At 47.4% G+C, this 27,695-nt stretch overlaps 1 protein-coding gene and 1 pseudogene across 1 annotated transcript in view; both read left to right on the top strand.

The window, feature by feature from the left end:
• LOC142587825 (lysosomal aspartic protease-like) overlaps window positions 1-27,695 on the top strand; it is a 73,515-nt gene that overhangs the window by 27,501 nt on the left and 18,319 nt on the right. The window contains exon 2 of the mRNA XM_075699117.1: window positions 25,577-25,673. Within this exon, the coding sequence (XP_075555232.1) occupies window positions 25,593-25,673 (81 nt within the window). The 5' untranslated portion in view covers window positions 25,577-25,592. The remainder of the gene's footprint in view (window positions 1-25,576; window positions 25,674-27,695) is intronic.
• LOC142588813 (sulfotransferase 1E1-like) lies at window positions 4,164-5,757 on the top strand (annotated as a pseudogene).

The raw sequence follows: 27,695 nt of genomic DNA, 5'->3' as shown, positions 1-27,695 counted from the left end.
TTTGTGAAGGTGTCGTCACACGCTGGAGACCATAATGAGAGATCTCTAGCGCCACCAAGGAGCTGCGTGCGAGGCGATATAATTGACACAAAGTTTCGAACGAATCGCCAGAAGTAAGAGCAGAGGCCGATAAAACTGCGTAGCTCTTTCATAGTGGTAGGTTTTGGGAACGCAGTAACAGCACGTAGCTTCTCGGGATCCGGGCGAATGCTCTCCTTTAAAACGACATGGCCTAAAATTGTGAGCTGACGAACAGTAAATTGACACTTCTTCAGTTTAAGTTGCAACCCAGCGTTGGTCAAGTAAGTGTGTACGTGCTGGAGGCGGAGCAGGTGCGTTGCGAAATCAGGGGCGAACACCACAATGTCGTCAAGATAGCAAAGACAGATTTTCCACTTGAGGCCACGCAGAACGTTATCCATCATTGTTTCGAACGTAGCAGGTGCGTTGCAAAGTCCGAAAGGTATGACAGTGAATTCATACAAGCCGTCTGGTGTAACAAAGGCAGTTTTCGGGCGATCGGCCTCTGCCATCGGAACCTGCAAGCAGCCTGACCGCAAATCCAGCGAAGAACTCGGCTCCCTGCAAACAGTCCAGAGCATCATGGATGCGTGGTAATGGGTAGACGTCCTTCAGCGTGATCTTGTTCAACCGTCGAAAATCAACACAGAAGCGGATGGAACCGTCTTTTTTGTGACGAGGGCCACGGGAGAGGCCCATGGGCTTTGGGAAGGTTGAATGACGCCTCGACGGAGCATGCCATTGACCTGGTCTGCAATGACGCGACATTCCGTAGCGGACACGCGATGTGGTCTTTGTCGCAGCGGTGAGTGAGAGCCAGTGTCGATGTAATGCTCGACCGTCGATGCACGGCCAAGAGATGTTTGCGCAACGTCGAAAGAACGGCGGAAGTGCTGAAGAATTGCGAGAAGTTGAGATCGCTGCGAATGCGTCAGATCTTCGCCGATGAATGAGCGGAACACACCAGTCCATGTTGAGTCGGGTACGGAGAGGGCACTCAGTTCATGGACGGCAGTAGAAGACACTTCGTCGAGGACGGAGACAATTCGTGTTGAATCCACCGACTCGACGTAACCAAGGCATTCGCGGCGGAGCAGTGATAGCGGCGATGAAAGATGATTGTAAATGGGCATCGTGCTGACACCGGCGGCAAGGTCAAGAGCGGCAAAGGGCAAAGGAACCGCTTTTCGGGTAACAAAGTGATGAGAGGGCATGAAGAAGAGCGTCAGCTGTGAGGTTCGCGACAGTGATGTGCGGGCGTCGAGACGGTTCATTATAACAATACAAAGGACAAGCAGCAAAAAAAAAAAAACACTGAAGAAAAAAAATAAAGGAAAACATTTGTGGCGTTAAACGTTCCAAACCACCGCATGAACACGAGTTAGTCGGCCAACAGAGAGAGTGGTGGTCGCTGATGATGGTGAAAAAGGCCGCCGTACAAGTGAAGGCGAAATTCGATATCAGCCAACGTTACGACGAGTCATTCCTTCTCCGTAGGGGAGCAGTTTTGCTCAGTATGGAGCGAGTTCAGCTGACGTAGACTATCACTTTTTTCGCAGCCGTCTTGCCACTGCAACCAGCACGGCACCCCGGCCTACATTGTTCGCGTGTGTACGAAGCGCTTGGTCAAAGTGTGCAAGAACTGTGGGCGTTTGCAGACGTTGACGTAACTTCTTAAATGCCAATTGCTCTCTTTCACGTCGCACAAAACGAACGTCACCTCATATTAGTCGCGTCAACGCTGACGCGACTAACACGAGAGTAAAGATGACATTTTTTTCTGATTTTAACGTGAGCCAACCGAGCGTATTACTTGGAGAAGGCTTAGGTACTCTAGAAATATAGCTGAAAACACGATCACCTCGTGTAGGTATTCCAAGGACGTTTGCCCCTTTAGAGGTGAAAGTACGGCGTATATTAGACACTGCAAAGTGGCAGGCGCGGTACACATACCGAAAAGAAGTACATTAAATTTGTAAAGGCCATCGGGCGCCTTGAAGGTGGTTTTTCTCGCGATCTCTCTCATCGACTTATATCAGCTAATACCCGCTGCGTAGGTGCCTGCAAGAAAAATAACGTGCATAGCGCAACTTGTCTAGTGGATCTGCTATGCTTGGTAACGGTTAGACGTCTTTCTTTGTTACCTAATTTAACTTGCGGCAGTCAATACAGAAGCCTAAGCTGCAGTCTTTTTTTTCCGTGACCAACCCCACTGGGGACGCCCAAGACTCTTCGAAGGCTGTATCACATCATCCTCGAGAACTCCTTCACCTGCTTTAGTATTTATTTGCGTTCCTTTCGGGCTATGCGTAAGAGCTTGGAATTTCTTTTAGTATTCCAATCTTATACTGGGATGCCAAACGTTCATTTCCATATCATTTCTTAAATAAATATTTCCCATGCTCCACCTTCCGCGAGAGTAAGTTGCAATCGATAGCTATTATCTCCATGAAACATGACTTATTATATTTTAGTCACGTTTATGTCGCGTTCGCGAGCCACGAATGCGTATGACGCATTTTGATATAAAATTTCTTGAGGTTTATCTGTGTTATCATAAATTGAAAGTTACGAGAATATGAGTTCATAGGGAATATAAACTTCAGACAAAACTCAATTTTAAGCATAATATGAATTATCGTGAACCTACTACTTATTGTTGTCTTCTTTGATTTGTGACCTCTGTGAAAATTTTCTGAGCGTTTGAGTTTTATACTGCATCATGTCGTAAAGTGGTAGAAAACCACTCCCTATAAACATCTAATTTCGTTTTGCTGTAATAGCAATGATATAGCCACTCCAGGCGCATTTTTGCTATCGGCGTCGCCGTAATGTTCCGTATAAAGTCCAAGGGCGATACCTGTGTCGTCGCGCCGCAGGTTGTTTATGCGTCTTCAGTCGGGCGCAAGGCACTGGGGTGAGGTAGGGAAGGGATAGGGAGGCGGTTCTAGTCCGGCGGCTGCTGCGTATGGCGTGGCCACCCGGGCCCTATCTGCAAAATCCATCTGCAATAAATGCAGAATCTAGGAGCACCGCGGGTTCATAGCTTACTGGACACTATGTTCTGGTCGCTAAGTTCGCGTTCGAGCGACAGGCAGTACGAAGGCCAATTCGCTCACTGCTGCTGCTGCGCTTCCTCACTCCAGCGTTTTCACAGTGAGTTTCCGTGGTCATCAAGTGAGCTGTATTCATGATTGCTTGTGCGTGCATGCATGCTTTAATTTAATTGGTAAGCTAATGTTTACAAGTACATGCGGCCGATAAAACTGCTATATTTACTTCGTACAGTTGTCTACTAATTTGCTATCGCTATCGATGCTTCGCCTTTCGGCCGAAACTGCGGCTTTCTACTGCTAAAGGTAGAGTCGTACATGTGCGTTCTGGCATTCTCGCAGACTGCATGCCTCATACGGACAGCAATTTAGAGCGTACAGCGTGTAACTAAACAATTTGTTGCTTTAGAACACGCCGTTCTATCTTTCTTTCCCGGAGAGATGTCAATGGAGAAATTCGTAGATATGCGACTAACATCCCCGTTAAATGGCCGTGACACGCTCGCTAAGCATTAGACATTATCTAGCGACCTACCAGAAGCAAGGAAACGCGGTTTGTCGTTGCTGAAATGCTTCAAACGTTAGCGCGCATCTCGCTTCTTCTGCGTATACTGCTGAGAGCGGTCGCTTGCACCCCACATTGCAAATAATATCTGCGGTTAGTGCGAAGCATTGGACAATAGCTGATGGCTTCGCGTGCGGTATACTTTCGCGTGGTTAGTTCACGTTGCTGTTAAATGCAACATGGGGGAAATTCTCTCGCACTGTTGCCGCTCTTCATCACGCCAGCGTTCTGACCGCGAGCTTTGGCGTTCATCGAGTGATATATGTTCATGTTTGCCTGTGCGGGTGGCATTTCCTTTTTAATTTAATTAGTGAGAGAATGTCTAGAGCAGTTTATGGAGTTGAGAAAACTACTGCGCTTTCTTCGTATAGCTGTCTAATAATTTGTTGTCGCAATCCAAGCTCTGCATGTCGTGTGATAAGGCCGCTTCTAATATCACAGAATCAGTCTCCTTGCTAATATTACACAAATAATTCACTTGGCTACCGCTCTTTCTGCGCAGTGCCCTGGTCATGGGATGAAATATACAAGACTATCAACAGTATCCCGAAGTCGACGGCTTCAACACATGCAAGAGCTTTCCTAAAGAATGCGTCCGTTCAGCTCTCCGCTATAAGGCACAACCGGGAGATCTATTCATCGGCAGCTACCCCAAGTGCGGGACAACATGGATGCAGCACATTGTATACAACATCATAAACAATAACCTTCCCCCCCAGAAATCAGCTGCACAGCTGGATGGAGATGCCTTTCCTCGAAGCCCGAGGAGCCGAATTTGTTAAGGACATGAAGAAGCCGGGCTTCATCAAGACACACATGACTTTCCGATTCCAACTGTACTCAAAGGACGCCAAGTAAATATACGTGGTGCGAGACCCGTACGACTGCTGCGTTGCTTATTTCTACCACACCAGGAACATTCCCGACTACCGCTTCCAAGAGGGCACGTTCGATCAGTTCTTCGACATGTTCGTGAAAGGCAAGGTCGATTTTGGCGACTACTTCGACCATTTTGCGTTCGGGGTATGAGCATCGAAATGACCCGAACGTCTTGTTTGTGACCTACGAGCAGCTCAAGAAGGACATCAACGCTTGGGTCCTGAAGATTGATGATTTCATTGGGAAAGCGTTCGGCCAGAAGCTCCGGAGGGACAAAAGTCGGTTAGAGAATGTACTACAGAACATCAGCTTCAGAATCATGAATGAAAGTATGAATGACTCAACGAAACACATGCTCGATAACTTTGAGAGCGTGCTCGGTGGAAAGGCGCCCAAATGGCTTGCACTTATAAGGGAGTCAGTAGGAGCTAAGACCTTGAATAAGCCGACATCAGGCGTTTTTGTTCGCAAAGGTGTTGTCGGTGATTGGCGGAACCACTTCTCGGAAGACCAGCTGAAGCGACTCAAGAAGAGGATTGTGGAACAGACGCGAGGCAGCGATTTCATGGTTTTGTGGAACGACGCTGATATTCCACGCTAAACATTTTATGCAGGACATTCATTCATTTCTAAAAGCTCCTACTTGTGATTAGATACAAAGGGATCAAGCTCTTTACGCTTACATGTGCTTGTTAAATTATTTTGGACTAGAGGAAACAAAACGGAAATGAGAGATGCATTTCTGCAGAAATCGAGGTTGCGGCAATAAAGTATGCCAGTTTAACCGACTGTAGGAGTTCTCCTATAAGTTGTTTCGTCATGTGTGTCTTGCACAACTTAACGTTTTTTCTAAATTCATTGCTCAATTGATCGAAAAAAGAAAAACAATATTGTCTTGTTCCCTTCCAGCCGCACAAGCGCAGTAACACTGCTCGTCCAATGTTACAGTGGAAGATGACACCGAGGACCATTGTGACATGAATATATGTGCCGACTTTACTGCAGCTTCATTTGGAATCCAGATATCAGAAATTAAATATATGTTTTCTGTATGCGTAAACGGAGCAATGGCATAAGTGACGTGCATTTTTCCGCAAGTCATAGTAACTGAAGAAATTCTATATTTGTTGCACACGAAACAAGACAAGTGCACTTTAGTGACTCGTTGTTGCTTGATTTTCGCCGTTTATTTATGTGTTGAAGAAAACCTCAGCGCCTTGAGATTGGGAAGTTAAATGAGAAGCCGTAGGGGGGGGGATACTGAGAAAATTATTTTACAAGAATATTGAAAATAAATTGACAGTTTTACGGGCCAAAACCCCGGTCTTGTTATGAGTCATGCTCTCTATAGTGGGGGATCAAAGATTTTGACCACCACCGGTTTGTTAACTGACATCTATATCTTGGTGCATAAGCATTGTTGCATATCGCCCCTATGGAAATGTGCGTGCTGTGGCCAGTGATTTCAAGATACACAATTATAACTATAGACGCATTCCAAATAATACAATAGTTAAAGAACACGCATACCGGGAAAGCTGCTACATGTCGGGACGCCGATTGGAATATAACGCAACAGCAATGCGAACTTTGCACGTATTGACGCTACCCGGTGCGCATGTCGCATCGCGTGACAGATGGCACGATACAATGCTAATGGTAATTGTGATGATTTATTGGCATTCCCTTTGAAATGGGACGATGAGAAACAGCCCCTAGCCTGCTTGATTTAATCAGCTATGCTATACATGGTTCTCATTCTAGCATTTTTCATACATCTCCTTAATCTCACTTTTCTCCCTCAAACCTTCTTTATTTAGCTTGTCCGACTACCTCTGCAACTGCTACACAAAGTGTGTCCGTATCGGTGCTAAGCGGCGCGCATCTCACATCGCCAGGCAAGTGGCACGATACGATGCTAATACAGTACAAGAATAAGTTGATGATGAGGAGGATTTATTGGCAACACCTTTGAAATGGGGCCATGACATACCGTCACCTGGTCTGCTTGATTTAATCAAATATTCCATACATGTTTTGCATTTAACAACCTTTACACATCTCCGTAATTTTCGTTTAACCGTTAATGGCCCCCTGTCACCGAAAATCCAATGTTGGCGTCGCCGTCTGCGCCGCCGCCAGCGGAGTTGTCCGTGAGTGAAAATTTCCTTTTGTGTTTATGGTACATCTATATGCAATGCCTTACTATATGACATGCGGGATATGCAGCTTACATGCAACACCGTTTTGCCCCTAAAATTTTGTCATACCTTGTCTTACATTCTTGAAAAAATTATTCCTCGGAATGTTGAGAATCACAGCCAACAAACACATTTCGTGAAACAAAACACCGACAGTGCGTGCCATTTATGTTAAGTCTTCTCTGACTAGAATATTAAAGCGCGAACCAATCATAGAAACCTTAAATGATGTAATCTTTTCGGCGCTGCTGTGCACAACTCCAACACCGGCCCGCGCAAGAAAGCTCCAGAAAGCTCGCCTTCGTGCAAAATCTTGGACGCAAGCGTTTTCCGGTAGACATTACGGTTACATAAGCTGCAGTTGCTGGGAAGCGTCTGAAGTAGTAGGAGATCTTTGAATGCTATCGCGTTCAACTCTTAAAGACGAAGCCTAAGCTTCCCCCTAGTTTTTCTTTATCAAGCATTCTCTATCTGCCTTATACCGCAACCTTTGCAACTGTCACGTGGCAGCCACCCTGGTGAAATAATAAGCAATTACAAAGCAAAGGGTGCCCGTGTAGATGTTACGCTGTGCGCATCTCACATCGCACGACATGTGGGAGACTACAATGCTGATGATGACGATCACGATTTATTCGCGTCGTCTTTGAAAAGGGGCGGGGCCATAGCCACCTAGTCAGCTTTATTTAATCAGGCATACAATGCACGATTTTTTTTTCATTATAGCATGTTTGTATACGTATCCTTAATCTTCTTTTTCTTCCTCAAATCTTTATATACCTTGTACCGCTATCTATGCTGGATGGATGTATGTTATCAGCGTCTCTTTTGGAACGGGCTGGTGGGTTGCGCCACGAAGCTCTTTAATTTATACTGCCTGATGTCCTAACTTGGTTAAAAAAGAAAACAAAGCAAAAGAAAAAGAAACCACAATAAATTCCCATCACCAAATTTTCTGACCCCCTATTGTGAACTTTGTTTTTGTACGTCTCGGTTTTTGTTGTCGTTTCCCTACTTTTCTTCTATCAATCTTCAAATCGCCTGGTCTAATCTCTATTGCGGACATGTTTACTTCCCCATGGTCTGGCTGAACCCAAGGATTTCAAGTAGGCCTGTGTTGCCTAAATCGACCGCTGGGCAGGTATCTTCACATTCTAATAAAACATGCTACATCGTTCCCTTAGCTTTACTGTAGCATGCACATGCTTCTTCCTTCTTATATATCGCTTTATAGGTGTCGGTTCTAAGGCGTCCTGATCTCGCTTCGAAAAGTGATAAGCTTCCCTTTGAGTTATCATAAATTGTTTCTTTCCTGATTTCGTTTTTTCCTCTTAAGTAGTTACTCATGGCAGGTTTATTTTCCATTGCCGCCACCAATGAGATTATTTCAGCCTTTCTTACTTTCCGCTTGACGTTCCTTGTTGCTGTGTTGCTCACACTACAGGCCGCATACTTGCTGGTAAGCTTCCTAGCTGTTTTCCTCCACTGTGAATCAATCATTTTCCTGTACAGATACCTCAACACTCTCCCAGCCCATTCACTTTCTTCCATATTCCTTAGTCGTTCTTCATAATCAATTTTACTGAGAGCTTCCCACACTTCAGAACTTGTTCAGCCCATGTCACCCTGCACAGCTTAATTTGTAGTCTTGCCGTAAGCGGCCAATACGAGGCGTCCCGCTGACCTTTGGTTGCTATTGAGTCATGATCGTACCCCTTATTTCAAACAAACAACCGCATTTCCAGAAGTAAGTCCTGGAACTTTTACATCTTTCCACATACCCCGGAGCACCTCGTCCCTATTGTATCCCTATAGCGCTCTGTGTTTCATTATGGTGCATTTCTATTCCCCTTTACTGTTATTGTTTTTTCTGTGTTTGCATATATGTATTGCATTCGTTTATCCATATACCTAGATTTTTATATTCATTTACCCGAGGTATTTACTGGCCCTGTAATGCCACTGTATGTTCACTGTTCTCATTGAATGCTATAACAACTGATTTTCTAACGCTAACTTTCAAACCGAAATTCTCGCCTTCCTGTCCACACATATAGTCAGACGTTGCAAATCACTTTGCTTGTTAGCTAGCAACACAATGTCCTCTTTATCCTCAACATGTGCATCATAAAAGCAGTTGGGATAAAGGGCACCCCTGCCTGAGTGCCTTGTTGATAGGATGGATGGAAACAACTTTATTCTGAATCCGGCAAATTTGATGACCCGGGCTCAGGTCTCCCATGAGGGGACTTCGAGGCCTTGCCTCGTCGCCGCCTGTCGGGCTTGCTGGACAGCCCACTCTTGTGTCTTGAGGTTGGAGCTGCGCAGAGCGGCGGCCCACTTCGACGCAAGAGCCTCCGGAGCTACTGCCATTGTAGCTGATGTAACCCGACACTCCCACAACATGTGTGACAGCGTCGCTCTAGTGTCCTGACATAATTTTCAAAGAGCATTCGGGTATTGCGCGGGGAAAATGTGCTGCATTCGCACCGGACTGGGGAATGTTTGTGTTTGCAATTGTCGCCAGATGACTGCCTGGCGACGTTTCAGCATGGGGTGAGGTGGGGGCAGCAACCGCCTGCCTAGCTGGTAGTGCTTGGTGATGTCATTGTACCTGACCAGGCGTTCTCGCGTGCTTTGAGCCAGCAGTTCCGAACTCGAAGAGGCGGTCCCCGATTCTGCGCGGCGGGTCAGTTCTCGCGCAGAGCGGTGTGCTACCTCGTTCAAGTTAATGAGGCCCTCATCGGTGGGGGTGGCGACGTGCGCTGGAAACCATATGATGGCGGTGTTATCGAAGTGCTGTCGACCAGCTTTCCTTAGAATCTGGAGAGCTTCGGAGGAAATGCGCCCCCGCGCGTAGTTGCGAACTGCGGATTGTGAGTCGCTAAACACTACCTCGCAGAGGGGGTCGGTAAGCGCAAGCGCAATCGCTACCTCTTCTGCTGTTTCGGGGTATTCCGTTGCGACACTACACGCGTGCGTAAGCCTGGAGCTAACGTCTACGACTACCGCCGTGAACCGGCGTTCTCGCGTGTATTCTGCGGCGTCTACAAAGCGCGAAGTCCTCTTTCCACCCAAGGAGCGCAGCAGTGCCTTGGCACGGGCCTGGCGTCGGCCCCGATTAAATTCGGGGTGCATGTTTCGAGGTATAGGGGCGACAATCAGCGTGTCGCTGAGGTCAGGTGGAATGACCTGTTTCTGACCGTGTTGGACGTGGTAGTTGAAGCCGAGTTTCCGCAGGATGTACCGGCCCGTGGCTGTCAGAGACATGCGTTCGAGTTGAGAGGTTCTTTGCGCATCCACGATTTCCTCAAGCGTGTTGTATACCCCCAGCTGTAGCAGACGAGCAGTGCTTGTGGACTCCGGTAGGCCAAGGGCGATCTTGTAAGTCTTGCGTATAAGGGTGTTGATTTTCTCCCTTTCAGTGACATTCCAGTTGTGGAAGGCAGCCACATAAGTGATGTCACTGATTGCGAAAGAGTGTATGAGGTGCATGACACTGTCCTCCTTCATGCCCGTGTGCTTGTTTGTAATGCGTTTGATCAGGCGGGTAGCCGCTGTAACCTTGCCTTCGATTTTGCGAATAGCTTCTATGTTTGACCCGGTGGCTGTTATATGCATGCCTAGGATGCGTATCTTCGGGACTCGGGGAATGCAGGAGCCGTCTTGCGTATAGAGGATTATGTCGTCACATTGGCGCCATTCGGCTGTAGGCTTGGGCCGGCGGCGCGAACGGTAGACGAGCAGCTCCGATTTCAGTGGAGATAGTCGGAGACCTGTGTCTTGGAGGTACGTTTCGACTGCAGAGACCGCTGCTTGTAAGGTGCATTCTATCTGACCGTCGCTGCCCTTGTTGACCCACAGGGTGATGTCATCTGCGTACAAGGCGTGATGGAGGCCATCGATCTCGTCGAGGTAGGCCGGGAGACCCAGCATCACGAGGTTGAAAAGGAGCGGGGATATGACCGATCCTTGAGGAGTGCCGGTGCTTCCTAGTGTATGTTCGTCGGATGTCATGCTGCCGACCGCGAGGGTGACTGTTCGGCGCGACAGGAAGTCTCTGACGTAGTTGTAGCTTCGCGCACCCAAGTTGAGCTTGTTTATGCGGCTCAGGATTGCTGCATGTGCTACATTGTCAAATGCCTTTTCCAAGTCCAGGCCGAGGATGGCCCGGTTGCCACTAGTTGGGTCATTGATAATCTCGTGGTAGAGCTGTAGCATGACGTCTTGAGTGGAGAGGTGTGACCGGAAGCCCACCATAGTGGGAGGGTAGGCTCCAGTGTCCTCGAGGTGGTGGTTGATGCGGGAGAGGAACGCGTGCTCCATCACCTTGCCAACGCAGGATGTGAGGGAAATGGGCCGCAAGTGATCGAGGCTGGACGGCTTGCCTGGCTTCGGTATCAGGACTGCTTTAGAGCGTTTCCACGCCTCTGGGATGCAACCTGCTCGCCAGCATTTGTTGATGTATGCCGTAAGAGCGGTTATCGAGGCATCATCGAGGTTTCTTAGAGTCTTGTTCGTAACCTTGTCGGGACCAGGTGCTGATTTGCCATTAAGGTCGTGGAGAGCTGCGCGGATCTCTGACTCGTGAAATTCTTCATCGAGTGTCACATTTGGTTCTCCAGTGTAATCCCCGTGTTGAACATCGGGCCGTCGAGGGAAGTACTTGGCTAGCAGGCGTGTCACGAGCTGGTGATCACTCGTGGTAGCCTGTTCCTTGTGCAAAAGGCGTTGCAGGTTTGCTTGCTGAGCAGACTTGCTCTGCGTTTCCCCCAAGAGGTGACGAAGGAGACGCCACGTGCTGCCATTGTGGAGCTGCCCATCGACTGCGTTGCAGATGTCATACCACTGTTGGCGGCTTAAGGTCCGGCAATGGTCTTCCAGCTGGCGATTGATATGTGCGATCTTCTTACGAAGCTTTCGGTTGTGCCTTTGCTGCTTCCATCTTGCGTTTAGTGACGTCTTGGCTTCCCAGAGGTGGGCTAGTCGGCTGTCGATCTTGTCAACCTGGAATTCGGGTGCGAGCGTCTGCGTCGCCTTGTTCATGTCGTCGTTGAGCGTCTCCATCCATGCCTCGATGTCATCGATGTTCTCCTCACCTCTCTGTTCAGCTCGCTGCTTTCTGAATTTGTCCCAGTCCGTCCATTTGAATGGCTTAGGAAAAGGGGGTGTACCCGCCTGAGGAATTCGTGTTTGTATGATCATGTGGTCACTACCGAGATCTTCAAAGGTATTGCGCCACATTGCTTGAGGGATGTTACGGACCGCCGTTAGGTCTGGTGTCGTGTCCCGTGCCGTAGAGGTGCCCGTGCGGGTTGGCGCCGTGGGATCAGTAATAAGAGTTAATTCGGCATCATGTATGTCCTGCCACAGGCGTCGACCTTTGGCGGTAGTGTAGCCATAGCCCCAGGCCTCGTTCGGGGCGTTAAAATCTCCCCCCACCAGAAACGGGTTTGCGCCCGCCAAGGCAAGCGCCCCTCGGAACAGAGAGAGGAAACGAGCCCGTGAGTGAGCCGGATTACTATATACGTTGAGGAGAAATAAACTGTGGTTGCGTGTTCTATTGGGAAGGAGCTCTACAAGCATGTTTTCCGCATGTGTGCCGCTTACGCTGTGTTCTTGCACCACTATTCCTTTCCGAATTAAAATTGCAAGTCCGCGATCAACGGGAATCGGCGAGGCATTCGCAGTGTAACCTGGAAGTTTTGGTACGGTACCTACTGTTTCTTGTATCATTATGATGTCGGGTTTGGGTTGCGCGTGTCGGACGTACTGTTGCAGCAGTGGTTGCTTCTTAGTGAAGCCCCGACAGTTCCACTGCCACACCACGAGCTCGTTAGTGGGGCTGGCCATCGTGGTGCTGTACTTGTGCGTTACCTGAAATAGGACTAGGGTGAATGACTGTAGGGCCCATGGTGGGCATCATTTCCATGCCTGGGCGAAGGCCTATGTGAGTCTCGATTTTGTCTATATGGATTTCAACCCTGTCTGTTCGACCAGTGAGGTTATTGACCGCAACGCCGATGTTGCGGATCCCGGTTTGAATTTCTGAAAGCAGCTTCCTCATTTCTTCTTGTTCTTTCCGCCAGTCATTTATCGTGACATGTGCTTTGCGCCAATCACTTACTGCTGATTCGAGGTTCACGAGCTGTTGAGACTCGGAACTGGCCGCCGCGCGTTTCTTTGTGGGCGGCGCCGCATTGTCGTTACCGTTCGTGACGGGAGTCGGGACTAAAGCAGGTTTAGGTATAGATGTCTGCGCCATCGACTGTTTAATCTCTCGAATTTCTTGGGTTAATTGTAGCACGACCGTACGTAATTGTGCGTTTTCGCGCTGCATTTCTTCCAATGCCACATCCCTGGGGTCCCTCTTATTATTGGGTTCGGAGGCAGTAGCTCCCTGAGCCTTGCGTCTCAGCGAGCCCTTAACCGCATCTGCCCAGCTCACCTTGTCAGGTAGGTCCGAATCTTGCTGGCCGGCTTGCTTCGGACGCCGAGAACTCGAACGGCTACGGCTCGGCCCGGGGGTTTTGCTGCGCGCCCGGCTCCGAGACCTGCTCTGCCGGCGGGATGGAGGCCCCGCAACCGAGCGAGACCGGGCCCGGCCTCGAGAGCGGGAGCGGGAGGCAGGTGGGAAATGTTCGTCGTAGTTCTGTTGCTGTAGCTCGAGGGCGGCCTCCGCCGCTGCCCTCTGGCGGTCTCCGCGTCGTTTCTTAACAAGATAGGGGGTCTTGAATCGAGCCTTGCAGGCCTTGTCCGCAGTGGGATGCGCTCCCCCACAAAGGTGACACCTTGGCGTGCATGTGTGATTGGGGTCTGGGTTCGAGGCTCCGCAGCCTCTACACACACGGTCTTGGGGGTTCGGGCAGACGTCCATGCGATGTCCGACGCGTCCGCACTGGTGGCACACGTCAATCTGCTTTCTGTACAAGGTACACCTGAGCATAGCACCCCCGTAGTACACCCACGTTGGTACTCGGCCACCATCGAAGGCGATGATGACCGACGTGGTCTTGCTGAGTCTTTTGGCCGCTAAGGCATTCGGGTTCCTCTTGTTGACTATATTGAGGTGAATGTCCTTCGCGTCTTCTTCGAGAGGAATGCCTCGGACGACCCCCTTGACTGTATAGTCGGGCGCAGTTTCATATGCCCGTATCTCGAACTGGTGTCCGTCGACCTCAAAGCTGTCGAGTCGGCGGTACCGTTCTGCATTAGGAGAGTGAGGGGTACTCACAACGATGATATTTTGCTAAATATTTGGGCAGACAATGTCTTCCGTGGCGTCTTGTGGAGATACGTTTGCTGCCCTATATAAGGCCGAAGCGAGGCGGACGACCCCGACTTTTGCAACGTTCAAGCCGCCCCGTGGCCTGATAACTACTTTGTGGTGATCACGTGGAAGAGTGGGCATCTTCCCTGCTTTCAGAACTTGCTGCTTGTGAGCGCGCGGGCCTCGCTGCGCCTTGTTCGTGCCTCCAACGCCGGTTTGGGAGGCTGATGCAGTGTTAGGGTTAGCGCGCTTGCCCCAAGGAGAAAGTCGTGCACGCGGGCCAATGGTGCACCATCCTGTTTCTTCGGAAATCTCGGTGGGTGAGATATCAGTTCCTGCAACTTGTATTTCCATGGCGGCTGGAAGAAATGTGACGCGCAGCCGTAACTGCGGCTCACGTATCGGCCGGAGCACTAAGCTTAGCAGTAAGCTTAGCTCGGCGGTGCAGCGGCTCGGCAGAAATGGACCAATAAAGCGGTGAAAATGCAGTTCCCACCTTGAAGACGAATATCGGTAGAGTCAGGATAACTTGCGGGAGATGATGGTGCAAAATTACAGAGATATTTTGCATAAACACTGCGAAATCATTTACGAAAGACAGAGCCGGCGTGAAGTGCATCCGCTCACTTCGGCTTCTTCGCCTTGTTGATATCAACTTTCTCCTGACTCCTCATCCCTTCCCATGCGCCTCTTGGTGTAATTCTATTCAACCGCAATGCGAAGTGCGCGCGTGTCAATGCTACGGGTCTCGCATGTCCCATCACATGCTTCTTCGCGCCTTCATCATCATCATCATCATCATCATCATCATCATCATCATCATCATCATCATCATCATCATCATCATCATCATCATAATCATCAACCTGGTTACGCCCACTGCAGGGCAAAGGCCTCTCCTATACTTCTCCAACAACCCCGGTCATGTACTTCGCGCCTTAGGATGCGTTTATAGGGCATCTTTCCGCTGCAAGCTAGCAATCGCTGGCGTGGCTCGAATAAAGAACCTGTAGACAAATTGCATAACAAAAGGTAAACTAAGGCAAGTCTCAAGAGCAAAAAAAAAAAAAGGTTATCATGCCGTTTGGCCTAAACACGTGAGCTCCACACATAGGTAGCAAACACAGGATGGAAAGCTTCCAACCGAAGCTGCGAGCAGAGTGATACCTGCTGGACATACATACATCAAACGGCTAGGAGCACATTGCAAGCTTCAGCTGAGCTAAATATGGACAACGGCCGTCCCTGGAAGTTGCTAGCCTTAATTTGTACTTCTGCAGCTTTCGCTGACGAGTGTGGATAACTAATGCGATATCGAGAGCGGGGTACACCTAAGTACGTAAAGTCTTGCCTCCACTGGATATTTGCGAAGTAGGTTGGCATCATACACCATAGACCAAACCAAAATCCTGAACTGCTGCCAAAGTTTATTGCTGCACCCGAAGCTGTGCAAAACTGTTGCGTTATGGCAAGGGCATTCGCTACACTTTTCTTGTCAGCACAGAAAAAGGTTATGTCTTCTGCATAGGCAAGTTTCCGGACCTCATTGGATAACAACTTTAACCTGTGAAAGGTATGATCCTTCAGAATTCGTGCGCAAACCGGTTTTAAGTACAAAGCTAACAATATAAGAGACAAGGGATAACCTTGGCTTACCGATGCCATCAAGTAGAAAGATTCGGATAGCCAAAAATTAACCATTAGCCTTGTTGTGACATTAACGTAACAGATGGTAATGTCTTTAATTAAAAACAACAGACCGACTGTTTATATGCTCTAACAGACCAAACAAGAAGTTATCCTTCTTTCGTGATGTAAACAGTCCGTTTCTAAGAGAGTTGTTACAACTTCGATAAATCAATTAACTTCCAGAAATAGTTTTGTCGTCATCAGTCAGAGGTGCATTACGGGCTCCTTGGGGATTCATGAAGGAGGTTGTCGAAGGTTTTCACTTTCTTAAGGCTCGCTTTAGTAGGCATTGTGTTTTCAGTGCCTCGCGCAAAAGAACTTCTGCTGCTCTCATAGTCACATTGTTTCTTGTTCCCCATTATCGTGCAGCTTAATTGGAATGCAATTACCTGGATGCACTTAAGCATGTCCGCCTAATGATCATTCCTCCAGGTATCACAGCCTTTTTCTTTAAGTTATATTTGGCAACCGTTCCTGTTAAAACCTGGTTAAGAAAAACGGGCTATTTCCTGCCATGGTCGACAAACTGACGCCTGTGTGCACATGCTGAAACGATTGATTACCGTTTTGTACACTGTAGGGATGCCGTATTCTTCTGGAACATTCTCCAACGAACACTTGAAACCGTTTAGATACCACACCATACACAATTAGTTTGCTACCGTTTAAAGACCCATGTGACCCACCATATGACATCTTCGTGTTACTTGTCCTGCAAATGCTTTGGCTCAGTAGAATGTGTGACAGGCATGCTGAACTATCGCGAAGCACTCGGTTGTTTTCTCGGCAATCTGCTGCCTACGTTCGTAGTGTGTACGCTGAACAAGGAACAGCGCCGGACTGGATATCCTTATTGGACGCTTGCACGGGCTCTCCTGACTTTTGAATGTGTTTTCAGTCACCTTGAGTTTTTGTAAAGCTTTGTTTTTCTTATTTTGCTGAAGATTCTGCTCCCATGTAATAAAAGAAAAGAAGAGCGCTGGGGTGGCTCATTGGTACAGCAACTGACTCTTGCGCAGGAGGCGCTGGTTTGGTCCCAGTGTGAACTAGGTATTTTTTTTGCTCAGTCCCAGGGGTAGCTGCGATGAGCACTAGCAGCAGCGGAGGTGGCAGACCACATCGCCAAGTCAAACGGCTTTTGGAATGAACCCATAACAGCTTACGCTGTCAGAGCAGGTACTGCCTTGCTGTTGTCCACATAGGAGTGCCGCGATGTGGTGACGTTTTATTTGAACATTTCTTCGCGAGTCAAGAATTTGTCAATGAGTTTCATTTGGTAGCTTTCTGTAAGTCACAACGGCACAACGTTACCTAAACGAATAGGTCAATAACATTGCTCTCGTTTTCGTTTCTGCCCTTTTTTATCTGAGTTTTTATATCTACCGATTTCAAGAAATTCCCGGTTGGACAATATGTTGTGTGGAGAGGAGTTTCAAGCAGCTTTGGTCACATTCAAGTGTTCATCGTCATCTGGACTAGATGGTGTCACTTCCATGGCTCCCTGTAACCTCGGTCAAGTAGCTCGGCGCGTCCTTCGAACCATATACGACTCTTGGTGTAACTGATTGGTTCCTTTCTCGTGGAGTGCTGACGCCTCGTTTCTCTGCTCAAATCAGGTAAATATCTTCTGGGCCTGGCCTCCTATCGCCCCATTGTACTTGCCAGCTCTTTTGGAAAGGCGATGGAGAGGATCGTACTGACTCGCTCAGAGTGGTATCTTGATCATAACGAGATATACCGTGATGCTATGACAGACCTTCGGCGGGGACGGCTTCGACAGATAACGTGATTGAGCTTGTCTCGTCTATACAGCAACAAAAAAGCCTGAAGAGTTTATGAATGGCAATGTCCTTAGACGTAAAAGGCGCATACGACAATGTATCGCACGAAGCTATTCTGGATGCCTTGGGGTACATAGGATGTTGGAGGGGGTGTGTCTAACAATATATTTATTTGCTGTTATTTTAAGATCAGAGCATTCCCTAAAACAGAAGATGGCATAACAAGGCATCGTTGTACTTGTCGTGGTGGGCCTCAAGGCGGAGTCCTGAGCCCACTGTCTTCAGCCTTGCGCTCATCCACCTCATTGATGTACTTCCGCGGTCCGCACATCTGTCAATATGTGCAGACGACATCTACATCTAAGCATCAGGGGTGACGCGTCTGCACGTGCGTGCCAGGTTTCAGATAGTGGCTACACCGACGTCAAACTACTTTCATGGGCGGGGGCTACAGCTGTCGTGTGAGAAGTGCTCGCTGGTTGCCTTCGCGTGCGCAAGGCGATGGGTCCACACGTCATTAAAATCAAAGGACAGGCTATTATGAGAAGACTCAAAGCTTTCTGCGAGTTATAATAGATCGCGACTTGTCCTGGAGCCCTCATATTGCGTACGTGAAAAAGAAATTCACCACGTCACCCACGTGCTCACATTTCTTGCGGGAAAATTAGGGGGTGCCTTTGCACAAGAGATGCTTCAACTTTACGCTGTACTTTTTCTCGGGCTCGTGCGCTACAGCTTACCTGGGATGGACAGAACCCGGAGGAAAAACATACACGTCCACCAGTCGATTCAAGCTCAAGCTCTCAGAATATGCCTTGGCCTTCCGAGTTGTGTATCTTCAGCATTCACTGTCGCCATTGCGCGCAGTCACTCAATCATAACATTTACTCGTGTCGATGCCTTAAGAATGCACAAAAGACATTTTGTTGGGATTCAATCACAGCACCTCACCTCACTTCTGACTTCGAGGCCACGCTCTGCGTTCAGCGGTATTATTGCTTAGCATTGTTTAGCGCTTTCCTATAAGTTCACGCATGCAGTTGTGGTGCCTACATGCCCTCGAAGTCCTAACAATTCCCGGAATGAGAAAAAACACAATCGTCATTTTAACCCTACAAAAAGCCACACCACTGCTGAGAAACACAGAGGACGCCTCCACATTTACAAGGATGATTCAATTTCTTCTGCAAGTACCGCAGGAGCAGTGGTTATTCCCGCGAAGTCGGTCACCACAAAATTCAAGACATCAAATTTTACATCATCGACAGCTGCACAACTATCCGCCCTGCGTGCCGATTTAGAGTTCGTAATTGAAGAACCGTCAGAGGCATGGTCAATCTTCTCAGACTCCAAGGCCGCTCCCAGTGAGTTATGTGGCCATTTCGTCATGGACCGAATGAGCAATTAGTCACTGACATAACACTTCTTCACCACCTTGTAATAGAAAAAAAACAGAACATAGCATATCAGTGGACGCCGGGCAATTGCGGTATCTACGGAAACGGCCGTGCAGGTGATGCTGCCCGACCTACTCATGATGGTACCCATTGTGTAGCTATAATGTTATCTAGAACAGGCGCAGCTACAGGACATCGTTCGCTCGCACGTGAACTTACACTCGCACAGTGGAACACGACAAAATTTATTAAGCTCGTCTCCACAACTTGGAACCGAATGCACGGCTACGTCTTCTGTAAGGACTATGTGAAGCTGAGGAGACTCTTCTGTGCCGCTTGTGGCTTGGCCTGGCCTTCATGAATGCTTGCTCATTTCGGATCTGAATGGCCAATAACCCTACAAGCGATAACTGTAGCTGCGAGGAAACAATCACCCATCTTCTCTGGGAGTATCCCCGCTTCAATGCGCCCAGGAAAGAACTTTCAATACTGTTTGACAGTCTTAAACGTACTATCTCGTGGGAAACGGTCCTGGGACACTGGCCGAGACCGTGCTCAGCACAAAAGGCTTTGAGAGCGTTGTCATGCTTCTTGTGAAAAACTGGCATTAGAGAAACACCTTAAGCAGTGCCGTATTCTCCTTTGCTCCTCCCCTTTCTTTTGCTCTTTTCTTTTTATGTAACATTTCTTTTATATTATCTTTTATTCGTTTTGCCCCCTTTCCCCAGCACAAGGAAGCCAGCAAGTCGGAGAGCTGGTTAACATCCCTGTCTTTCCGTCTATTCCTTCTTGCTCCTCTTGTTTTTAGCGTGCAACGTGTATTCCGATCTTTACGCAAAGTAGTCTACAACTTTGTCTAGGCCCTACTTAACGATGCGTGCTTTTCCTCACGGGAAACCCGTACAGCATCAGTGTTATATGAAGCGTACATAATGCGTATTTCCAGATATGTATCTAGTTCAGCAGTGACATTAGCCTAATCATAGCCTAGTAAAAGGGGGCTGTTGACACTATGGCTTCCTTGGATATCTGCTACTCTCGCCGGGAGCCTTCTGAGACGGCTTACGTCTCAGTTGCCATTTAGTTTAACCTGGACAAGTGTCTTTGCCAGGAAGTGGCTGATACCGCAGGTTGTTTTTTTCCAAGCTTGCCCTGCTTTGTCCTATGCAAAATTAGTTGACTTGCTATGGAGCCAAATGCCTGCATAATATATACACACCAGCCGTTTGGTTTCATTTACGTGGCACCTGCAAGTAAACGATGACTTTTTCTCATTTCAGCGTTAATAAACGGTAGCTCTTTGCAGCATCCGCTGAAAAATGGGGCGCTTATGCCGCTATAGGTAGCAATGCAATGCAGCTTTTGAACTCTGCGTAGAGGCACGCATCTAAAGCTTGCGAGCTGTAATACGCCCCCTTGACATCCTCTAGTGTTTTGGTCCAGAAAGCTTACCGAGTTACCGAGATGTGTTTCATCATGCCCTGACATATCCAGTTAACAGCAATGATTTACGACCACCAGTACGTTGCTCACTTTATCTTCCTTTGTGTGGCTATGGTCGCCGATCGGCAGGGCCTCGCTGTGGCCGGTGCGACCAAGTGCTTTCTTGGGTACACGAAGAAACTACGTCTGACGAAAGAGTGCAATACCGACAACTTTACATTTGTACTTTCGCTACATCGTTTATTCTGCTAAGAAGCAACGCTACTTTAAGCACCCATCGAGCCGAGTTGCAGGATATTTGGAGATGTTGTGCTAATTGCAAGCTAAGAGAAAGCTTTTAGTGCCTGCAATGATAAAACTGTCGTCAATTCCTTCTCTTTGTTGCCCGGATATGGCGTCATTTTAATTTCGTCCCGACGGAAGTCTTTCTTCATATATACAGCTCGCACTAAGCCCTATGAAACACCTATGAAGCGCCGTGTTTTGGGCGTTTGGACTCTTATGGAGCTTCGCTACCGCGTATACCTGCACTTTGGTTCGCATTGGGTTCCAAGTCGTGCAGCATAGTACAGCGGGGCTTGCAAACTCGCCGACACGCTCCCTATCACGTTGCGGCTCACGATAAGCGCAAAGCAAGACCTTGCTACCACTTCCAGTGCTTCGCCTTCAGGCAAAAGTGACAATTTCTATGGTGCAAAATGTAACATCGTTTATGGTGCGGAAGACACTCGTTGCATTGCAATAGCGCATTTCCAACGGGGAACTTCATTTTTTACAAAACATTCACAGCAATTCTTTTACGCAGATATGGAGACCGGTAAAATATAAACTGAGAATCCTCTACTCGATCCCCATTACTAAATAGCTTTTCTTAGGCAAGATAAGTACTGCACCTCACGCGCTTTGAAGTGCCCTTGCTGAGTGTTGTTACACGTCTAATTATGCCTTCCACTGCTTTTAGAAGCAAAGCAACGTAATGTAACCGGCTGCAATTACCGAGACGCAATACCATATCTGCCGGGCCCTTTCCTAAGAAATCTTCGGTCGCCATACAAATCGCAGTCTTCGTGTACTGTTGTGACTAAGCCAGCTGTCAGATTGTTTTTATTGTGCCGTGCTTCCGTTGCGAAAGCGCTGCAAATTCATCCATAAAAAATAAAAGCTTCTGAACTGCTACAGAAGACAACCAGAACGATGCTGACTGTCTCGAACGTTTCGCACTGTGGAGCTCATTGCAATCACCGCTGTAAGCGGTGATATTTCAGCAGGGTTTTTACGACGTATATTTAGCAGCCGAAAGTAGGGCCTGGAATGTGGGCTTTGAGCATGCCATATTGCTTGCCATATGTTTTACATCCTCCTTCTCTCGTCATGGTCACCCATCATGCGCCTCTTCCTTCCTTCTTTCTTTCGCTCTTCCCCTTTCCCCAACGCCGAATAGCTGGCTAGAGGAATATACCTCAGGGAGACCTCTCTGCAATTTGCATAATTCAACTTCTCTCTCTCTCTCTTTCTTAAAAGTAGGTAAATAAGGCAAAGTCACATAACTCGCAAAGTGAAGCAAAGTTAAGTAAACAAAAGATAACTTGTAATAAGAACCTGGTGTCGGAAATAAGAATGTTGTTGGAAAAGCGACCGAGCTTATGGCCAGCTTCTTGGCGGCGCTATCGAGAAAAACTGTCGATACACCATGGTGCGAGCATCAACGCGTCGTCTTAGAGATAACGTTATCACTTGAAGGCCTTGTGAGAGCTGTGTTCCGTGAGGCAAAAGAAGGACCGCATTGCCCGTAGTCCTTCTTGCTTAGCACAAATGAAAATACACGTTGTTGTGAGGAATAGGAGTTTGGGTTTCATTACGCAGCATAATTTAAAAAATGATTCCTGGATTTTATGTGCCAAAATAACGATTTGATTACAAGGCGCGCATTAGTCAGGGACTCCAGATTAACTCTAACCGTCTGGGTTTCTATTACGTGCACCCGATGCACGGTATACGGGCGCTTTTTGAGGTGCACCCCCATCGTATTGCGGCATCCGCTGCCGAGATTCGATCCCACGCCCTCGGGCTTAGCAGCGCAACACCCTATCCACTGCGTCACCAAGGCGGGCACGCTACATCACGAAGAGGTGTCCCGAATACCTGCGCCCGGACATGTACTTTGTCCATACACGACTCGCTGCTTCCAGTGACCTGCAGCTCGCGTGATTACTTGATTGGAGTAGGGTGTTGGCGTAAAAAGAAAGCCGCGACTGTATGTAGCCACATGAAGGGATAAACAAAGCTTCCTTTTCTGCTTATAAGAAAACGTTACTGATTAATTTCCCGATTAAGGCACTATCGTCCTTCTGGCGTTTCTTGTTTTGCAGCTAATATTGCGCCTTACTTTTCAATCCTACGTCATCATTCAATCTTTTCTTCAAGCTCTGCTGTGTCCACTACAAAGCTACAGAAGTGAGCTAAAGCACTCTCACAGGATGTACAGTTCTCGCTTAAAGTTCTGCATGTGCAACGATAGAAACCTTGCAGCTACAATTCACACATCTCATTCGCTGTTTGAACAAGGCCTGAGTTCGACAACGTGTTAACGTTCTCTTGGTATCAGGTACAATGATATGAAGCCAACAGATACTAATACCAAGGAAAGCATAGGACAAATTAGTCTTTTTCTTTGTTTCAAATGGAAATCTACACTTAATAAATAAGAGGCAAAGTAAAGTGGACGAAAAGACAGCTTGCCGCAGATGGAATCCCAACCCACGGCTTCGCATTACGAGAAACTCGGTCTGTCACCTTCGTGTGGTTGTCACTAACGAAAATGTGGCGCCTTGCTGCCCCTTCTTCTCGTCCTTTGTCTGATAGTTTCTCTTGTGAACCGATGCACATTTTTTTGTTTATTTGTTTTCGGCCACGTATTGCCATATCGACCTCCTGTCTGCTGCAGTATCAGAGTTTTGAAAACATTGGCTAATCAAAGAGATTACAGGCAATTAGTACCTATCAATATAGGTATTTTGCTTTGCTGAATGGAGGATCACGAGAGATGTGGAGGTCAGCAGGTGCTCTGGCAAAGCGTTCTCGTGGCGCTTTGTTCGGCGCAAGCCGCGTCGGAAATGTTTTCTCCTGTGCCACAGCGTTCAAACAGCGTAAGCGTGCCACTTATCGCTAAGGCTGTTAGATGGAACAGATGATTCGACTGAGCAAAAGTAAAATAAGACCTAAGCGTCCAGCACCTGCAGGTGTGCCTTTACAACGATAGACACTCCTGCAGCTAGCACCAAACCTCTTAGGTATCTTCACACCTTCTTCTTGCTCGCCTCTCATAACTGATCACTTCAAGGAAAAAATACCTGCCGAATATGTAATAACGTGGAGGTTAGAAACGAACAAGCTATCTAAATTCCGCTATAGAGTCTGAACCGTGTCACGATTAAGAGTGTATACTGTCGGGAAGTCGTGGAGAACGAAGACCGCCTCTCCGGGTTGCTTGAGAAATTAACCTATCTGCCTTTGAAAGCCTCAGCTACAGCTCCTATGTGTCTGCGACGACTCTATCACCAGCCATAACCGAGAGCACCGAAATCCCGCTTGTTGATTTGACGGCATGCGCAGAACGCTAATTGCTGGAGAGAGTTCCCAGCACGTCATACACCGTATTGCTTTTTCGCTGGCAAAAGTTGTTGCACCCCAGTTTTGTTCTGTAGTTTACGTCTACGTTTACACGCAATCGAAAGCACACTGCCGTGTTGCTTCAGAGCTTGCGTTTTTCTCCTAACCCTTGTGCCCGTGCTGCACGTGTGGGCCCGCGCTGCATTCGGCCAATCGTTTCTCCGGCCAGGCTGCTCAACAAAACCGAGAAGCATATACCGCTGGACCGGCTGCTCGAGTACTGTACCTGCGTCAGCAGTGCCTCGATCGGCCAGCTCGGCGTAAGTGGACGTCGCAAGGCGCTGCTGCTGCCTTCGCTTTCGGTTGTTTTCTTGCGGCGCGGTCTGACAACGCTCGACGTTGCGACGTCGTCAGCTTCGCGGCGATATCGCGCCACGTCGAAGTGGCGCGACCCTTTAAAAGCCCACGTCCGGGCAGAGGAGTACGCTCGACGGGTCCAAGTAGTGACTCGAGACGGTCCAGCACCCAGTTGTTCTTTTTTCCTTGACCGGAAGATTCCAGTCGTCACCATGAGAGCCGTGTGCATTGCGGTGATCGCCTTGGTCGGCGCGGCCGCCGCCAAGATTAGGTAAGAGTAATGGCCATCCGTGTCCCGAAGAAAATCCATAGTTTATGGAGAAAATATTGGTTATTACGGGCGTCACTCTTATTGTTTCAGCTTGGCTTCGTGTTGGGCATGCGTGTAAAGAATGAGGCGATGCTCCGACTCGCAACTGGAGACGCTTAAACGGAACGCTTCATAATTAGAAACACAATATGATGTCGCACGTAAAGAAAAAAAAAACGCGATTCTCATTGCTTATTTTTTTATGAGGTGGAAAAAGAGCATTGAGATTTCAGCCTTATTACTTTTATAGTGACTGAATGTAGGAATGAACGGAGCTGTAACATGCTGTGAGGAGGATTTGCTCGTATATGCCATATTATCGCTACTTCTTGTTCCATTGTGAAGGACCTTTACTGACGGGTAAGTGCTACTCTTGCGTTCCATGCACGAGTAACTGCATCCTTGCGAGGTATTTCGCAGCTAATGGAAATTGCATAAGCACATGCTCAGCAATGGTTTAAAGTACTAAATTTCATAGCATAGCGTCCACTATTAAACAGCACGCTGTTCCCTCCCGGCCACCCTCTCCCGAAAGAATACCAAGCCGCATGCTGCCTGGCAGGTTTTTTGCGCAAATATCCTCAAGGACTCACTTGGAGATTCTAAAAGGTAATTTCGAAGTTTCGCTTGTTGCGCTTATCTTCTTTAATTTGATCTGAAATATGTAATATATGTCACACGTGGTTTACTTAATGTGCTCATGTGAAAACAAGGGCGCACACAGTACATCGTAAACGGTGACGATTAAAAATATCTTCATAACGTAGTAAAGTATATACGCATAAAAATTAACTTGCACATACCGTCTTTCTTTACCCATTATTTTACTCTTCCTGACGCAGCAGATTGCGACGCAGAATGAAACGGAGCTGCGGAATACTGCGTTACTTTGGATAGTGTATAAGGTCGATATTATTCATACGAGCGCGCGCAATTCCCGTCTGTCTCTTCTCGCAAACAACCTATTTCCGTTGACCCGGTATGTTCCTCATTTTGTGCAGCATTCCACTGACGAAAATGAAAATCTCCCCGGTGACGAACATGTACCACAACACTTCTGGAGGGTCGGGCTACATCGCGCCCCTGAACTACACTCAGGTGAGAGCACTGATGCATAGCAAGCACCAGCATGTCCTCCTTCTTCTGTGTGAAGAAAGCAAGGCAGAGACAAACATGTTCGAGGGGGAACTTTAGCCTGGGTCTAACTCCGATGCCGCCTATTCGAACACGTGTAAAATGCTGAAAAGCTTTTGTAAGATATCTCTTTGGGTTGGTTTAAACTAGAATATACATAATTTGAGAGACAAACTTAAATGCTGGTTAGTGCCGGAAGCGCAATCCAAACTGAGGGCCTAAGTTTGTCTATGAAAATTGCAGAAAATCAGCATGATTGAAAAAAAAGTGCGAGCACGAAGGCTAAAAATTCGTAACTGCACAAAGAACAGATATCGCAGTTCTGTGAACTGCATCCGTTACAACATATAAAGCCTACAAAACTAGTACTTTTTGTTTAATTTGTTACTATTCTTACAAAGGTTTTGCAAAAGTCTTACATATTAGTGGTGTATTAAAAAGACAGGTATATTACATCAATTTAGTCGGCGTTGGATGTACTTTTAGATGCAACGTAAAAAATTCTGATACCATTTGTCCTTGCTGAAGTTTTACGCTTGATAGTATGGGTTTCTAAAAATTTGCTATTTTGAACAATTCTGATAGATATCAGCGGCACCAATCAAAAATTCGCTACTACACTAACTAGCTTTTAACATTTTTAATGAAACAGACGTCATGAAATTTGGCGCAGTGGTTCCCGAGAAAAACGATTTCTCCTTTCCAATCTATTTACAGAAGAGCCTCCGAGCTACAGCTTCCTCTTGAATAGGAGTCGGCGTGTACGTGACCTCTAACCTAACCAATGGCGCTGTTCTTTTGCATGAAATTCTTCCCGAACGTCAAGTTTTACACGACGCAATATCACTATTCGTTATATATGTCGAACTCAAACTGCGAAACACACATTCTATCCTTTGAGCTGGATTGTTCGAAAAGGCGCATATTACTCAGACGATAAATATAAATGAGTCACTCACTCAGGAACAAAAATACCACTAATAACCACATTATGTAATGTATTCTGAATCACAAACTTCAGCTAGTAAGTTCGCAAGAAAAATCTACTCTGATTTTAAACTGTTTCTGGGATGTGCGTTCTGAGGTTGTAGAATTAAATCAATTGTTGTCCCATTTGCTTTCCTTATCAAAACACCCTCTTAAGGAATGCGCGGAAAACCCGACTGGAACACCAAGAAACGCAACTAGGGGAAAGTATGAAGTACTTTTGCTTTTCCTACTGTCAAACAATTAAAACCATGTGCATTGCGAAGGCTGATTTCAAGCTCGGAAAAACACTTTCGTGTAACGCGCATTGAGCAACACAAAGCTGCATCGCCAATTTTTGATGTCTCTCTACAATTTTCTCGACACTTTTCATCTAATTACATTATTTGAGAAGTTGAATATTTAATTGTGACTAATCATGTAATTAGGAACAATGCAAAATATAATTTGAGTATCACCAGGCGACGGCAAATAGCATTAGCTGGGTTCGGTTTAGCTGCGTGGCATTTGCGTATTTTTACTCGGTACATGATAGTTGAGACACCCTGCATTTCATGAGGGGGCAAAGGGTGTGTCGTCTGACTCAGTCACCATCCTTCGCACTGTACATGCTTTTAATTATGAATAACCCACAGGCCCAAGCCTGTACATTTGTCAAAAAACTTGCCAGTAGCTTCGTTGGTTCCCTGGCTTTTTTGTTCTGTTTGCCCACTTATGCTGGGACGTCTTTGCCACGTTACTAGTGATGTTGAGGGCAATCGGAATGTGTTATTTGTGCTTTTTACCGTGATTTTGACTAAATATTTTCCCGTCAACACCTGCTGCACACCATTCCCATCTGCTCTGACCTCCCTGCCGACGACCTTTCTCACAGAAGGTCCGTGGCCTTGTTCCATCGGCGAGTTGTGCGTAGCGCCGTGACGTGAGCCGCCACACAAGTCATTTAAACCGTCGCTCCAACCATGCGTCACGTGACAGTGTGTCGTGTGATCACAGCGC

The sequence above is a fragment of the Dermacentor variabilis genome, chromosome 7 (assembly GCF_050947875.1).
Source record: "Dermacentor variabilis isolate Ectoservices chromosome 7, ASM5094787v1, whole genome shotgun sequence".
In the NCBI taxonomy this organism is placed as follows: Eukaryota; Metazoa; Arthropoda; class Arachnida; order Ixodida; family Ixodidae; genus Dermacentor; species Dermacentor variabilis.
The sequence above is the reverse complement of the archived record's forward strand: the minus strand, read 5'-3'. Positions and strand labels throughout refer to the sequence as shown.